Raw genomic sequence first — 17384 nt, 5'->3', positions numbered from 1 at the left:
CCATGGCAGAATCATCTAGAACTGTGGACTCAGCAACACAAGAGGCAAGGTATCAGGTGAACTAAATATACTTCCAATAAAACTACATATTTTACTAAAAACTGCTGAAGCAACTTTTTGAACAGGCCCCATGCAGAAGAACATTTTGCTTTCAACATCTGCTCCAATGCTAACTGGTCGCCTCACTCTGATCCTTAGTCTGTCTTGTTATTGAAATTAGCACTTGATCTTTTTTTTGGAAATCGTCCCCAATTCCCACGTTCTGTAGCACTGCTGACCTTGTCAGCATTCCCTTTCATAATATCACGTGTAGAAGAACATCTCCCAAAACTTGACCTGATCGCCCTAATTGTACTCTTTCTTCCTACACATCAGCTATACTTCACTTTCTAACCATACAGTCAAAGCTTTCAAACAATCCCTTGTGTATTTCATCTTGATTAGCACAGCTACATATTTTCCGGTTTCCATGACATTCACATTGCCAAGAAAAACATTTAAAAAAAACTTCGCTAAGACTAAATGCCAGCAACTCTGGCACTCATTTGAAATGAGAGACCCTCGAGCAAGTCTCAAGTACTTGGGCAGAGCAAGGACTGCAACTTCAAGTTTATACAATCCAGAGGGGTACAATAATGACTAGCTGATAAAGGCAACAATTTTCTCAATTCAAGTGGTTATCTAATTATTTATGCAAAGTAAAGTAAGTCCAACAGTAGAGAGTGGAGTGCTACCCAGCCTTGGGCAGCAACCAATCCCAGTGACTGTAGAAGATACGAGTCTTTCACATTGGAGGACAGTGCCCTAATCTTTTGAGGTGGTGGTAGGTCTTATCTTTTGGTTTTCAAGGAAAAATGTGAACAAGTCCTGGACTGGATTGGGTTGTATAATGCAAATCGGAAAATAAATTAGGAATTTCTTTGAAATTGAAATGCCTTTGACAGTTAGCACTATTATAACTTCCCCCATTCAAAACGCTTCTCACCAGTGCCTCCTATTTTTCTTACATGAATCTAATACAGCCAATTACAGTAAAGTAAAAGATCAAATGTATATTGCTATGAACACACCAGTGCACACTCATGCAAGCTCATTATGCCCATCTTTGTTCTTTCCGTGTCATTTATTAGGGATGCTAATAGCACACTATCTTCCAAAGTATCTCTAAGGCACCTGGCGTGGGATGTGCTGTTGCCAAGATTTCCAGCTTCTGGGCACAACTGCAATATACATAATACACAAGTAACAGCATTAATCATCTGGTGTTACCCTTCAAAAAAAAAAAAAAGAGCATTTGTTCTCAGTGCTTGACTGATACAAATTTATCATGAACCAAAGCCCAGCACTTCCTTGGCTACTGTAGCTGGATACAAATCTCAACATGTCAGGACTGAAATTACATGTGTAACATTACTGATTGCTGTTGACAGTCTTTGTTCAGGAAAAGACCAGTATTGAAGTGGTGAACCTTAATTTTTAATTTTGATGCCATCAACAACCCTCAGATCTGAACAAAGAAAAAGACCTTGAAACACACAGTAAATACCCAGCCAGCATTAGTTTCCAACATTTTTTAGGTCCTGCTTTTTATTAGATGTCAGTATATCCTTCAGTGAACTCAGACATGGAACAAAGAGCTCAGAGTAGTACAAATCCTTTTTAGAATACAATTGCATTCTCACTAAACCAAAAAGCACTCCTGTGAGCTATAAAGTGATTTCTTAAAGGCAATGAGCTTACATCACAGCACAGTATTAATCAGATTTTTGGACTCAGCAATACAGACAATATGATCTCATGATAATGATAACCAGAAAAAGTGATAACAAGAAAAATGGTAGGCCAGATAAAGCAAGACCATGGACTGCTTATTTCTATTAAGGACCCATTAATTGAAAAACACACAAAAAAAACCCCAAACACAAGTTATGTATCAGTAATTTGCCCTTAAAAGCAGAGGAGGGTCTACAACCTGGCTTGATATGCATTAGAAAATAACCACATCATTAGTGTGCAATATTTGGATTTTTCAAAATTCATTTCAGTCAGTATTTTGTGTATATATATAATTTACTTATCCTGCTTTTTCCATGCTCAGATACCAGTTCACGCAGTTAGTATATAAACAGCGTTCTCTTTTTTGAGAAGATCTTTGCTTATGTTGGCAGTCTGACTCATGATGGCAAATGAAAGCCAATATTTGTTTAAATTGGCATGAAAATCTGAAATAGGCTTTAGAAAGTCTCAAAATTCCTTGTCAGAAGAGCTGGAATAGGCGTTGGCCACGAGATTTTAGTCATGAATTATAATTTTCTAAACAGGACAGAAAAGTTTGAATGAAAAATGTTTGAATATTTATGGCCCTATCTCTAGTCATGTAAAGTTTTACCGTCTGTAATTTTAAACTGGAGTCAGTATATGCAGTATTACCACACTGTGTTACAAAAACTACCCTGTACTGTGCTGGTAGCAAATGCTGATTTTATTAATTTTAAATGGTGTCCATACTATAGCATTGAATTTTGTGTTTAGTCTCTCATCTTGTTGGTATATTTCCAGTCTTCTAATCATATTGCTCATCTGTGCACTAATAGATGGTTGACATATCTTTTATAATATTAGATGAATCTAGAGATGAATTAGAGATTAGATGAATCTAGAGAAAGAATTAATTCCATATACTTAATTGCAATAGATAAAAATGAATTTGAAGTCAAGATCAGCATTTTTTCCAAGCTTTTAATTATGGCTTCCTGATGTATGCTTCCTTACAGCTTCATGATTCACATTTAGTAATTCACTGTATCTGCACAAATAAACTCATACAGATAGCAGAACTGACCTTGAAATGCAGACAACTGCAAACAGGCTAGTTAAAGGAATTAACATGGGAGGTCATCTTACCTGCGAGACAGAAGATGAAACACAGTGCAACAAGATGACTGATTAAGAGGCCCATGGTTATCTTCTATTCAGAGATTATCTCAAAAGGAATTCTGCCTTGCAACGCCAGTATTCAGAGAACTCAAAACACCTGATTAGAGAAAAAGAAAAAGCAGTGAATAATTCTGACATAAGGCTGTATCTCATACCACATTGAACTTGCCATATTATCTCTCTAAACTGAATACTTAGAGTTAATATAGGGTAGAGTCTTTTGAATAATAAACGCACTATCAAATTTGCTGGATCAAATTAATGATCTCTTTTCTTCAGAGTGCACATCGTTTAAAGGTCTACAGAGCGCTCAGATTTTCCACTGATAATAATGAATCTGGCAAAAGAATACTGAACATCATTCTCTTTTAGACCCATCTTCCTAAACCAAAACTATGGTTTGGGTTGGATGTAGATGCTCTCCGTGAGAACACTTTACAATACTAGACATATTAGAAAACTATGTGGTTTATAGTAAATATGAAAAGTCCAGATTCTGTCCTCCTTCAGCTAAGTACATTACAATTAATCATTTCAAGGTCTATAGGAAGAAAATTACTGAAGCACATGAATCTCCTTCTGAATTCATCTATTTTGTCTAGTTTATCATTCCTTTTAGACTTTTAGCATACAATTCATAATCTTGTGGAAAGTTAGTATTAGTTTTTATGAGTTTCCTTTTCATCCCTTTGCACATAATGATTATTATAATGTCACTTTTGAAGTTCTCTTTTTTCCTATGAGAGAAATTCTGCCTGTATATACCCTTCTACCAAGTCAAAGAAATATGCAGCTTCTTTTGAATGTTAGGAATACAGATATCATTTTCCATAATACTTTTCTTCTGTAACATTTTCTGCTTCTTTAAATTAGTACATTTTGCTAGCTTATTCTTTCTTGCTGGTGGCTGTCATCTATTTCTTTAGGGCACTGAGTCATAATGTTTGCAGTGTGTAATTTTTATTTTTAATAGATATATTGCCATGCTTGTATAAAATTATCTTTTACATCCATCACATCTTGTTCAAACTTCTTTTTTCTTCTCTTGACTGGCTCTGCTGTAGCACTAGTTACTCTATGACCTTCACACAAAGCAAGGCTTGCAACTTATCAGTGATGGAATGTTTTAATATCTCAGCCACATGTCGATGGTATCCATTCTTCTTAATTTATTGCATTGTTACTGTTTCATCATACAAATGTATGTTCAGCATATACTTGAATATCATTCAGTAAGATGCACCCTAGGACATGTTTGTATGCTAATACGGCATTGTCTTTTCTTTGCAGGATGCAATCTTGATGTTACTCTGTTCCTGCTTCCCATGTCAAGTACTGATGACTCAAGTAGTAGCTTCTACCCTCTACCTAGACTCTTGCTCTTTCCACCTAAAAATTTTCACTATAGCGTACTCTTTTCCAAAATCCAGATCTTTTAGATCTTGTTTGAAAACTGCTCTGTTTCTCATCTCCATTACCAAGAAACAGATAGTTTTCAATTTCATAGTACATGTATATACATACCTAACTCCATAAGTATTCTTGGGATAAATGGTGCTCTAATTATCAGACAGTCTCTGGTTTGAGTTCTTACTAGACAGGACTGTTGTAGTATATTACTTTCATGTCTCTCCCTGAGGAGACTAGGAACATGTTTCAGTCATCAAGGCCTTACGTTTGTTCCCTTGTTCTCATCTTGGAAAATCTTTTTTTCTGCTGTTTTACTCCCATTAAGGGCTGTCTCTGTTTCTCCTCTTGAGCTCTCTCTTAGGACTCCCAGATTTCTCTCAGCCAGCAGGAGATGTAGGTGGGGCAGTGACATTGGTGTCAGCTGCTTCTCTTCGCGTATACACTAACATTTCTGCCCAGTTCAGGAGTGTGTACTTCTGAACTGAACCTCCTAACCACCCCCACTCACCCGGCTCTGGTTCAAATAATACAGAAGACTCCAAAAGGAGACTGGGTTCCCTTCGGATGAAACAAAACCAAGAATTGCATCAAAATAATGTATCTAATGCGTTCCAACTGCTGTTCAGTTCACAGCACTAGATTACAGCTGGTCTGAAGTAAAGCCTCCACAACACACTATGTGATCTCTGGGTCCCCACAGCATCAAATTTTTGCTAATACAGCCATTGCCTCTTTCCCCCACTTACATCAGGAATCACTGGAAGCTCTCTGAGAGAAATGTAGGTTTGCCATTTTCCCTGCACAAGAATGCTCGCATGCGCAGAACGCCAAATAATGCCAAAAAGAGAAGAGCCCCCATGTTTATTTGAACATGCCTCAAATAGTTCAATTAAATTAGTGAGCTTTCCTTAGAAGAGAATTTCATATGGGCCTTTGTTAAGCGCATGGCATGGAAGGATGGCATGAAATATCACAAGAGAGTCTTTTTGGCTTAGAAATTACTGGAGTTGTTGTACTTCATACTTTACCCTTATTCTGGCAGACAAAATCTTTAATGAACAGGTACTCTACTAGCTGCAATTACCCTGACAGTCATGGTTCATGAAAACAGTATTCAGCAAAACACATACAGGCTTATTTAGAAATATTCCCTGGAAAAAGGGCTCTTATGTTGGCAACAAATGCTGGATTTAGTTATCCAAGTGGAACAATTTACTAAACAGTCTTACCCTCCTGCTTTTGTAGACACTAAAGCTTTTTCAAACTCTAGCATTATTGTTTGCTCTACCACATAATGAAGGATATTCACAACTATTTCAGCCATCTAACTTAAATGACCAAGGTATGAACTACTCTATCTATATGACTCCTCAAAAAGACAGGGGTAAGCTACATCAACAAATCCCTTTGTATAGTTTTCCTGCAGTCAGGACTTTCCAGGTCCTGACTATGAAGCTGATTATGTTATGACATTGCCTCCTCCAGAATATTTATTCCAAAGTAACATGAGTTAAATTGCATAGTTACTGTGCAATAATGCACATAATTAAATAGCAATGAAACAGTAATTCTATTGGAACAATGGTAATTACACAGTAACTCATGATGATAATAACTGTGTTCAAATATACTGATAGATGAAACTGTTAAGAATAAACCTGTGTTCTCTCTCTGACATTATAGGCACCACTGCAGATAGAAGATCCTTCTTCCCTCTGCTCTGCAGAATTCAGATTCAATTCTGGAAAGTCTTTTCTTTCGCTCTTTGAAAATTTATTTCTGTTGGCTCGATCACATCGGTTCGAATTACAGTAAATGAAAAGTTTGTCAGTAAATCCCATGCTGTAAACACTCCACTTTATTCAGATTTAACAGTATTCATCCTGCCAGGATTAAAATCCTTTCTTTACTTTCATTTATTTCAGCTGAGTCAGTTCTGTACACAGAGTACATCTATCCTGATTTATCTCAGCTTGGCGAAGAGAAGCGAGGCTCTTTCACATTGCTCTGCTGAATTTCAGCAGAACTGTCTGCAATTAGAGGAGGCAGCGCACAGCTTATCCTCCCTTCCTCTGAAGTAGGAGCACTGTACATGATGTTACTACCCAGCTGCTCAAGGAAGAGTTCAAGCTTATTTGAGGCAGCAGCATTCCCACCGGAGGCAGCATTGTAGGCTGCAGGGCTCACGCAGCGCATCTACTGCCTTTTTTGCTTTACTGCTCTCTACTTTTTTTCTTTGCAGAGTGAGGACATTGTTGCCTAAGTAAAATCATTCCCTAACAAAAGAACAGTCATTAGTACAACTCACTTTGCTCCTCTATAAAATCACAGAATGGTCGTAGGCTTAGATATACTCCTTTGAGTTTACAGAGTATACTTTCCTCTTTTTCTCACAACACAGTAACATAATTTTAGCAAATGAGCAACAGATTTTAAAAATATGTAATAAAATGAAAAAGAGCTTAACTGCAGCTGTGTCAAGTTTAATTACTATCTAATGCTCATTAACACATTTATTTCCCTTTTGATTATTTTGTTTCCCCAACGAGCCAGTCACGACTACAGGGCCTTCAGCCTGCTAGTGTTCTTGGTGAGCTGCCTGGAGCGCAAACCATCCCAGAGGAGGTGGGGAAAAACTGGGACGTTGGCTGCTGAATAGAAAGCATGTTCAATTTTTAACGCACAGACCTCCCAGACCTCTTCTTAGAGGCTTGCAGTGTCTCATGATGCTTCATTATGACGAGGGGTATTCCCGGGACAAAAGGGAAGATCTGTCTCTCTCTATTACCAAATATAACGATTCTTTAATATCTCAAAGAAGTACTTCAGGAAAATTTTTCTTCCATATTTTTATGGCCTTGTTTAGGTTTGTATTACATACTTTGGCCTTTATTAAGGAGAAAAAGACACCTGTTGTTTTATAGCTATGAAAGTGGCCAACATTTTGCACCACTTTCCAAATTAATACAAACATGTAGATAACATCATCACTTTGCAAGGATATAAATCAACCATAATCTAGACACAAAGTGAAATTAAAAACAGCAAGTAAAGGAAGGCAGTGAAATGAAGAAATTCAAATAAACTACATAAATTACTATATTTGAAATCTAGAAGGTGGTGGATGAGGAATAAACATTGGAACAGATCAGTAGGAGAGGTCTACAGTGCAAATCAGAGTGAAAGCGGGGAATGTCAAAGGGGTGAAGAGGAAGCAGAAATACAGAACTTAACATTACAAAGGGATGGATATCATGAGGGAAATGTAAGTGAAGTGCGGGAGGATGAAAACACTAAACCAAGGCAGATGAGCTGCTGTCCCAAAGCAAGGCAGAGGGCAAAAGTAATGGAGATGGAAACTGAGGCAAATACAGATGCATGGGAATGAAGAGTTTGCATTATCCACAGCAAGAGACCAAAGGACTAAAGGAATATATGTGATATAGATGAGATGAAAATCATTTTATCATCTGTTGTATTTTGATCAACTAAACTAGCACAAAGTAAAGAAGGGAGAATTTGGTCACAAAAGCAGAGAATCATGTTGCAGTTGCATAAGAAAACTAACAATAGATATTTCTAGACTGCAAGACAGTGTAAGAAGAAAGGTCATCAAGTTGGCTGACAGTAAGTCTGAGCTTTTACCATAACAAGCTCTTCCCTGAATCTCCCTTCCTGTGGTTTTCAGCATGAGAGCAGCCTGACAATTACATCTGCCCTTGGCACCTGCTCAGGGCTCCCTCCCAAGAACCCCACTGCAGAACTGACAGAGTGAGGGCAAAGGAAAGTGTTCACAAGTTCTGGTTTGCTAAATCTTGCTAAGAGAGGTAAATCAAGATTCTTGTTATGATCCTCATTTCCTGCTTTATCATTATAGTTATACATAGTGAAGTTTTAGAACTGGTAGAGACTCCATCCAGATTAGACTACAAATAGATACAATAATCTAGAGGAAATCACTGGCTCTCCACCCTTTTTCAAAACATGAATATATATAATTGCAATAAATCACTATTACATTAACATTGTGGCAAGACATAATCAAAGCTTCTTAGGAGTAACACATTACTTCAGCCAAATCAGTGTTTTGTATTTGTTTTTATTTCAGGATCTTTTAATGATTTTAGTAAGCATCTAATTATGTGTTTTCTTGATTTTTTTTAGAAGAGTTAGCATTTTTCACCGCTATTAACTAACTCACTTCTCAGATCTTATTAGTTGCTCAGCATTTAGAATTACCAATAAAATTTTTCATATAATGAAAATAATGATGCACATTGTATATTACTCATTGTACCTCCATTTACCCCCCCCCCCCACAATTTTGGTCTTAGCAAATTACTTTTGTAATCAATCAGCAAGTTTCATATTTTAGATTAGATTGTACCATTAGGAAAGGGAGTGCATCTTATTCAAAAAATTTGGCTTCTCAGTCATCATCCACAACTCTGATTTACTTCTGAAATGGATACTTTAGTTACTCATGTTTACTAGTGTTCTCTCTCACCAGAAAAGTCATGACAGTCAAGTTCCTTGCCTCTCCATTGATTTATCTTGTTACAGTGATAGAATTTTACAGTGGAATTTTTGTACTTCCAAGACAGTCCTACAGCACTGATATGTCTATAAACGATTTTAGATAATCACTAATATCTCTTACAGTCCACAAGTGGGTTTAATTCCCTTCGCAAAGGCTTGCAGAAACACTTATTTATTGTCTTTTGATCATCTTTGATTTTTTTTTTGGGGGGGTGATTATAATCTTTATTTTTGCCACCTTTGTTCAAGCGACAATGCAAGTTAAAATTTCTGCCCTTCAAAACATAGCCAATTGCCCACACCAGTTCTGCCCATTGGTCTAAACAGTCATCCCCAGTGATGCTTCCCGTATTTTTCCATTCCATCCTCTTTAAAGAGTATAGCTACTCCTTCCATTTCTCATGAATGAAAGCCACCTAACAAGCCCATCAACTTAAGCAAGGTCTTTGATGGTCCACAAATGCTTGAACGGAGTAAGACAGATTCTTGAACAGAATTTACACTTTCAAGCACAACATACAATTTCATATACAAACACCTACCAAGCTGGAGTAAAAAGCACAAACAGTCTAAAACTGAAGAAAATCACTCCAAATTCTTTTGCAACTACTTATAGATGTTAAATAAAAAAAGAAAATCAAGATCAGTTCATTAATATGTTAAGATAGGCTAAATTAATAACTGATACCTCACTAGTGGATATTTTTGCCTACTAAATATTAACTTGGAAATACAAAGAGCCAATGTCTCACAGGTGATAAGGACTCCAGGGTTGTTACAGGACTTCACATAAGTCTCAATAGGAAATTTTATATGAAGTTTGGAGTACAAGGGAACTGTTATTCTTCTGGAAATACTTATATACTTGCTCTTTTTGCCTTCTTTTTTACTTAAAGTCTCAAGTCAATAGGCTTGATAGAATTAATGTCCTGGCACACTGATGACACCAAAACATATCCTGGCTCAGAATTACTCTCCTTCTCCCTTCTCCACCCTCAACCTTCTTCTTTGGAAGTTGTGATTTCTCTCCAAGAATCGAGCACAAAGAAGATAAATTCCTTCTCCCGGTATGTTCTGAGCCATACCTATTATCCTCGTCAGCAACAGAGCTTATTCTATAAAGTAAGAAAAAATAGCGTCTATAACAAGAAACAAAAGCATTCTGTAATATTGCTTGCAGAAGATTGTTCTGAAATGTAGAAGATACCATGGAACTGAATGGTAACTACTATTACAAGATGTCTGCTTTCCATGGTAATTTTTCAATGCACCGCTTTTTCAAGTAGGACAATATGCTGGTAGTTAAACACACTGTGAATTTATCTCTCTGGCTTCTTTTATAGTTATACATCAAAGAATTAATCCCTCAAGTATCCGTTTCTGCTTCATTCTGGTGCTCAGTTGGCCTATTTTGCTTTTTTGTTAAGCCATTAAGGAACATTATGGGACCTTCTTTGCTTGCTTACTACATCACCCTTTCCATCTTTCTTCATTCTTTCTTTTGGCTATCTGTTATTTTGTCCTCTCAAATATTTCATGCAGCTAATGAGATGTCTTACTGTTCTTATTTGCATGCAAAAATTCATTACGAATCTGCGTTAATTGTTTTCCCTACTACAGTTTCAGAGTGGTCATACATCTATCTTATCTTTGCAGGTAATCAATGACTGTGTAAAAAAGGATAATTTAGTGTTGCTATTACAAATATTTATTTTTCTTTTAGGAAGGTTAGGCATCTCCTAATTTGTGGTAAGATCAACAGCTCCGCCTTACTATTAATTCTTAATACAGATTGGTTATTTTTGTTGAGTCACTGAGCTGCAAAAAGGTTTTGTTTTGAAATACCTTCAGATAATGAAGTGTTGCTTAGAGGTACTTAAACACTGTCTTTAATCATCATGTCAGTAGCAAAGGGTCAGACAGTCAGTCCTCCAAGTCCTTTTCACATGTTTTGCTCTATCAGTAACGCGCATTTCTTTCTTCTTAGGTAATAAATAAAAAAAAGATCACTCGCTGCTGCTATAATTCACAGCCATTACTCGTACTTCTCTGAAAGCATGCTGCAAGGGCTACGCTGCTTAAAGATTGCCTGGTAAAAAATTTCAGCAAACAAAAATCAATAAACCTCCTGTCAAACACAGAATATCATACAGAAGAGAATACCATGCTGTTCCTGTCCCTTCAAGTTGCTTCCATTTGCATCTTCCCCTTTCCAGTATTCCAAGTCTAACTGTGAATGCAAAATAAGCAAACATATTCAAGGTGCTAAAACCAACATGAAGTTTTCACTCATTCAGTGAAAAAAAGTCAACCAAGAATACAAATAAGTATATGTTATTAAAACTGGACATTCTTTCATACAACACAGAGGATTTTTTTTTGTTACTTTAGCCATCAACTTTCAAATGACAGCAAAGTTAGCTTCTCCAGTGAATCTGAGTGTATAATTTTTGTTATCTTTTTGAGGTTTTACTTTTTTGAAGTCTAAAACAAAAAAGAACAGTTATGCTGGCTGCTTTGACTACTCAAAACATTATCTTAAAATTAAATCTTAAATAAACTAGATCCAATTGTAATACAAATTTTGTCATTTCAAAAAAATGAAAATGAGATTATATGAAAACCTTCACAATACTGTTCTTTTTTCTATCTGATTTTAATATTTTATTGAATTTAACAATGTCTTGTTTTTCATCACTAAAACAACGATATGGGAATGAATCATATGTGGTCAGTAAGTTCATAACTGATGCATTTATATCTATAAAAGATGGACTGTTTATTCATATAATCTGTAACTCAGGACACTGTATAACATACTTTCTCCTGTACAGCCAAAGACAAGCTCAGTGGGGGATTTCATCTTCAAACTGCATGTTTCCTAGCAACTCACTTTAAATCGGAGTGGCTTTTTTTACATAAATCACTTGCAACTGTTGAGAATGCTTAAAAACATCTCTCTTTCATCCTGTGAATGAACAATTCGAGTTAGACTAGCAAGCAGCTGCAAACAGGAGAAAAAAGTAGAATCCGTTCAATGTTTACTAGAATTTGCTAGTGGATTTTGGAATAATGTGTTATTTGTGCTGTTTGGTTTCAAGATTATACGCTTCAGAATTGGTGAGATCCACGGTCATTTTTTACAGGTTTGAGCTGCCATACACCACTTCAAGTACTCTTAAACTCAACATGATGGAACTAATGATCTGGTATGTTTTAAAGTCTGCTTTTCAAGGATATTTAATCATGAGACAGACTTTGCTGTATTCTGAAAGTTTTAAAAGATTAATGATTGTTACTGTAGGTTTCACTATCTGTAACAAAAATATTTTTTCTCTAGTCTTCAGAATCACACTGTTTTTGGAAAGCTTAGAGTTTGTCATCTGCTAATTATGATTTGATACTTTCCATACATATATTCTATATCCGCTGCAATATAATCTCAGAGGCACACAGAACAGATAAAAATATCTCTTAATGCTTAGGCAACTAGGGGAAATGCACTGATGTGTACCAGCCTTTGGATGTCTTCCAGAGTCAAAATCGCTATACCTGAGAGACATCAAAAATTAGATCTTTCATGCTAATAGGAAAAAAATTACTAATTTCATGACTGCACTTGCATAAAATCTTTTTCAAAAACTCTTTGAAAAAATAAAAATCTTACTCAAAAAAAAAAATCCTCAAACTTTCTACATACTTTTATAGATAACCGCTCAGATAAATACCTCAACGGCTGTTTGACCATATGTCAGTTTTTAGAAGCGTATGTTACAGAACACTTGCAAATGAAATTTATATTGTCTTAGTAATAGCAAGTATCCATTTGCTCTAATTACCACTTGACACAGAATTACTCCCTTTTTCTCCCTAAAAAAAATTAAAACTGAAGTAATTGTAAGAAAACTTAAAATTGTCCTCTTTTTAATGGTTTCTGCTACAGACTCAGCAGCAGAAATCGCCAGTTTCTGGAGATGTTGTCAGGTATCTATCATATAAAACAGTGGGCGTGCTGGAAAGATTTCATGATACCCAAATGAGAAAACCATGACAATACTATATTTAGAATGATGAGTATGTCTCCATACATTTTATGTGCACATATACACACACACGTACAGACGTTAAAAACGAACTAAGCTATCAGAACCACGAATTCAAAAAATAGCGAGTGCAAGGACTACAATTGCCTCTACATCCTTGATTTGACTCCTTGAGAGCATGTATGTTACTATATTTTTAATTACAATAGCATATGTTATCTCTATTCACCTTCTCAAAGTGTGGTCATTTGCAGCTAGCCTGCTAAGTGTACCCAACGTGTAGCGGACACAACAGTCGGAAGACAAATACAGGGAAAGTCCTCCCCAGTCTCGGCACCAAGGAGCTGCAGCATATACACAAAACAGAGCTGCAAAGAGCTGAAGAAATTTCCATAAAATATGTGTAAACTAAAATTTTTTAGAAATACAACTTGGCCAATTTTTGACAGTTTTTGCCAGAACAAGAGTGCACGTTTCCTATCCAAGGTTACATTCTGTTCAGAACTGAGCTGGGGATTTCTCCTAGTTCACCTACTTTAGTATTTTAGCTTGGATGAAGATGGAGTATTTGAAGCAAATCTCCTGATCTTCTCCCTTGAAGCATTTTCAGTATAAATTCTTACCTGCTTTCCAAGTGCAAAAATCACATTTGTTTTACATTAAGCTGAATGGGGAGATGCATTCAGAAAGGCACCTAGTGCGCTCCAACTGCTAATGTGCGTTCAGTTCAAAGGACCAGCCTAGAGTTCATCTGAAATAAACTCCTAATATGAGCAAAATATAGACTTCAGATCCTCAGCATCAGATGTTTTGCTCTACTAGTCTGCTCCCACTGAGTAACAGTATTTGGTAATGAAAACATACCTTCAGTGAATTAGTTTCAAGAATTTTGAACTACTAGAATTGTGGAAAATTGTGTTAGAAAGGATCTTGGAAAGCCATCTAGTTCTATAACTTAATATTGTTAGCTTAAGCTTCACTTCAATAAGTGAGGGAACCTTGTTCCCCTCATTATAATACCTAACTTCCAAGACTGAAGCAAATATTTGCTGCATGCAGCCTTCCTTATCAGTGACATGTGATAATACCTGACAAAGCAACAACGCCGTATCTATTCCTTTCTAAGAATCATTTTAAAATACTGATCCAAGACAACACTGAAAATTCCATCCTAAAATGGTTAGTTTGGTAGAATTACAGGCAACCAAAAGCAGGCTCCTGCAAAGGGAAGTACAGGAGAATTTTAATTACACTTATGCTACCACCACTATAAATACTGCTGGCCATTTATTTTTGAGATGCTGAAATTTATTACTGATGAGACTATATTACTCTCTGTGACAGTAGTGTGGAAAGTATTAGCCCTATTTGTTGACTTCACGCGAGCGCTTTCACAGTTTGAAAATTTCCAAAATCCTTGTCTCTATTTCTAAAATACTTTATGATTTCTCCATATTCTAAGCCTTGCACTATAAATGGTATCCGAATTTTACCAAGGCTGAGCTTTTCAAATTCATAATTTTCCACAAAAATTGAGTATCACCAGCCTCTAATATTTAAATATGTGTCAGTAACTCCCCTAAGGTTATGGCACTGATCCAAAAATAATGAAATCAGAAAAAAACACCAGGTCTGCCTTTTCCCTCTTTTAACTCTTCTGCCAAGACCTAATATCTGCAGCATGGCTACAGTGCTGTCAGCTTTTTCTAAAAGTACAGAGTCAGGTGACTTTAGCTCCCACTGCAAGAGCCGAAGAGCTACCTGAGGAGAGGTAAATCCAAATTCTTCGCAAATCCAGAACTAATTGTTAATTAGATGTGTGTCCTTCAGTCCAGCATGCGAGAAGGCAAAGCTTGCAGCTCGCAGTCTCCCCACCAGATCTGTCCCCCCAAAAGCTGACATTTGCCTCCACGTCCTGCCAAGCATCTCAGCTCTCCTTGCAAGAAGGGGCTTCCTTCCTCCAGGGTAGCCTCTACCAGACCAGTGAGCAGAAGGTGAAAATAGATCAATCTGCTGCTTTTTTAGTCTTTTTTTAAGGATGGGAAAGAATAAGAGAGTATCCACAAGATACTGAGCCCCTTCTATTCCTTCATGCCTTCCTGTGAAAATGGTACAGGCTGCTTTTCTGAAAAGCTCTCCTCTGTCCCCGCAGCAGGGGCTGGGTTGGAGCAGCCAGTGCCAGCAACTGGGGAGACCAGGGCATTCAGGGGCTAGTTACTGGATAGCCCAAGTGTCTACTGCCCGCTACCGGAGGGATCCACACTGGACATATGGATATATATGTTCATATATTTTCCATTAACAGGCTTTCACCCTGATCAGCCAGAGAGGGGAGCAGGATGAGGCAACCGGCGCTGTGTGTGTTTGCAGGACTGCTGTGTTTTGATCTATGTGGCTGGCCGTGTACATACGTACGTGTGCGTGTGTACGTACATGCGCCTGTGTGCCCACGCGGAGCACACGCGCAGCCTCACTGCTGGCTGGACCTGGGCACATGGAGCTGCAGCAGCCTCACCTCTAGCAGGCTACTGGATTTGGCAACCCGTAACAGAAACATCTAGGCATTTGGTGAGATGAATCTCACCCCAAATTTCTATAATGATGAGCACAATTAGCTTCGTGAGAGTGCCATTCAGGTTGGAAAATGCACTGTGTGAGGATCTTATCTTTGTAATACGATAATGTTTGCTTGTATAAAAAGTAGTGTAACAATATAAATATTATATTATAAAAAATATGAATAATCAGTTTAATGACTGAATCCAAAGAAACATTTAATATCACATCTAAGCAAAAAAATACACCTATAAACAAAGCCAAAAGAGAGAAGCACTTGATTTTATAGACACAAACCACTCTGCTTTGCTTTGTATTCTTAAACACCAAGGGAAAAAAATTACATAAAAAAATCAAACAGATATATGCGAGCCAAAGGCCTGATCTACTGAAGTGTCTGCAAATATTTAAGTATAAGATGAACAAATACAGCAAAATCACAGGAGGCACTCATCAGTTTCCAGGAATCAAGCCTAGAAAACTGCATTTTAGAGATCTTGATCCAAGCTTCATACTGCTATGACAAAAAAATACATTTTGATATGTAGGTAAACCCAGACTAGGCAAGTCAGCCACAAAAAGAGACATTTCTTTTCTCCAAATATCAAAGTTGCATTGTTAAGAAATTTCTTTCTAATACACAAATTTCAAACAGTTAAGAATATTTTAGGTGACTAGTGTTCTGTTGAACGTAATATATGAGTGTATTCTTTCACAGATGCTTTTTTTAGTATGGCTACATGCCAAGAAATCAAAACAATCTTGTCATTTATCAGATGTTGATTGCAAAGTAACTCCATAACATCTTTCAGCAACTCCAGTTCTTCCAAGCAATGAAACAGAGTAACTTTTGACTTCATTAAGTAACTACCAAGCGTACTTGCACACCTGTTTTGTATCTACTGCATTTCTGATGGATACTTAGAAGAATCCAAATGAAGGAATACATGTTTTCTGACCCAGGGGCCTTTTCTGTTTAGGAGCTCTTTACAAATTATGAATAACGAAAATGATGATAAGGCATACTTGAAAGACATAATCCTTTCAAAACATGCATGCTATTTTTGTGTGATTTGCTGTCTGATTGCATCTTTATTTTGAAAGTGTATGAGATAATCTGTATGGTATGTTGTGGTTCATGTGTTTATTAAACCTGTTTTTGTTTTTTTAATTTTTTTTTTAAATTTTCAATTATTTTAGATTTATTTGAGGGTTAGATATGGTAGAGAGTACTCAACAACTGAAGCTGGTTATCTAAATTTCTACAGCTAATCAATTGTACTATTAAATAGTCACAAAAGAGTAAGAGTTCTCATTTTTCATTTCTTGGCCCCAAAACTGTAGGGTAGTATATTCAAGAGGTAAGGAAAAGGAAAACCACATCTTCATCTACAGACACTTGTACTGCTCAGTAAAAATCAAGTACATATTCTGATATGTTAGGTGATACGGTAGTGCAGCTACAAATTAACAGTATCCATGTATTAACCTTTTTAAAGAAAAGCAATTATAAATCCTTTAATTTACAAACTTTTACAGACGCTCTCTTATGTGCTTGCCTGTTTCTTTCCTCTCTCACCTCTTCCCCAAAGTGTTCAAGTTTTCTGAAATGCTTCAAATATTCAGTTGAGCTAATTTAACTGGAGAGGCATGTAAAGTACCTTTTACGTTCAATTTATCTCAGCAAAAATAGATAAAATTACCTCCCTGATGTATAGCTGAAATTAGAAGAAAGTAACAGACAAAACGCTGTCCACATCAACTAAGAAAATGTAGCACCTTCACTGGCATCCTTGTGCTTTTATATTGACAAAGATAAAATGAGAAAGTAGCTTAGTATGCATTTTTGGTACATATAAAAAGGAACTGAGAAAAAGACCAACCAAATTACCAATTAAT

General features: G+C 36.6%; 1 protein-coding gene across 6 annotated transcripts in view; it reads right to left on the bottom strand.

Annotated features, from left to right (window-relative positions):
- The window catches only part of CNTN1 (contactin 1), a 260640-nt gene that overhangs the window by 97450 nt on the left and 145806 nt on the right, over positions 1-17384 (bottom strand). For all 6 annotated transcript variants that reach the window (XM_068933516.1, XM_068933522.1, XM_068933528.1 and 3 more), the window contains one exon: positions 2905-3034. In XM_068933516.1, coding sequence (XP_068789617.1) covers positions 2905-2959 — 55 coding nt within the window. In that variant the 5' untranslated portion in view covers positions 2960-3034. The remainder of the gene's footprint in view (positions 1-2904; positions 3035-17384) is intronic.

Source organism: Struthio camelus, chromosome 1 (genome assembly GCF_040807025.1).
Source record: "Struthio camelus isolate bStrCam1 chromosome 1, bStrCam1.hap1, whole genome shotgun sequence".
Lineage (NCBI taxonomy): Eukaryota > Metazoa > Chordata > Aves > Struthioniformes > Struthionidae > Struthio > Struthio camelus.
Note: the sequence above shows the minus strand (reverse complement) of the source record. Positions and strands in the feature narration are given on the sequence as shown.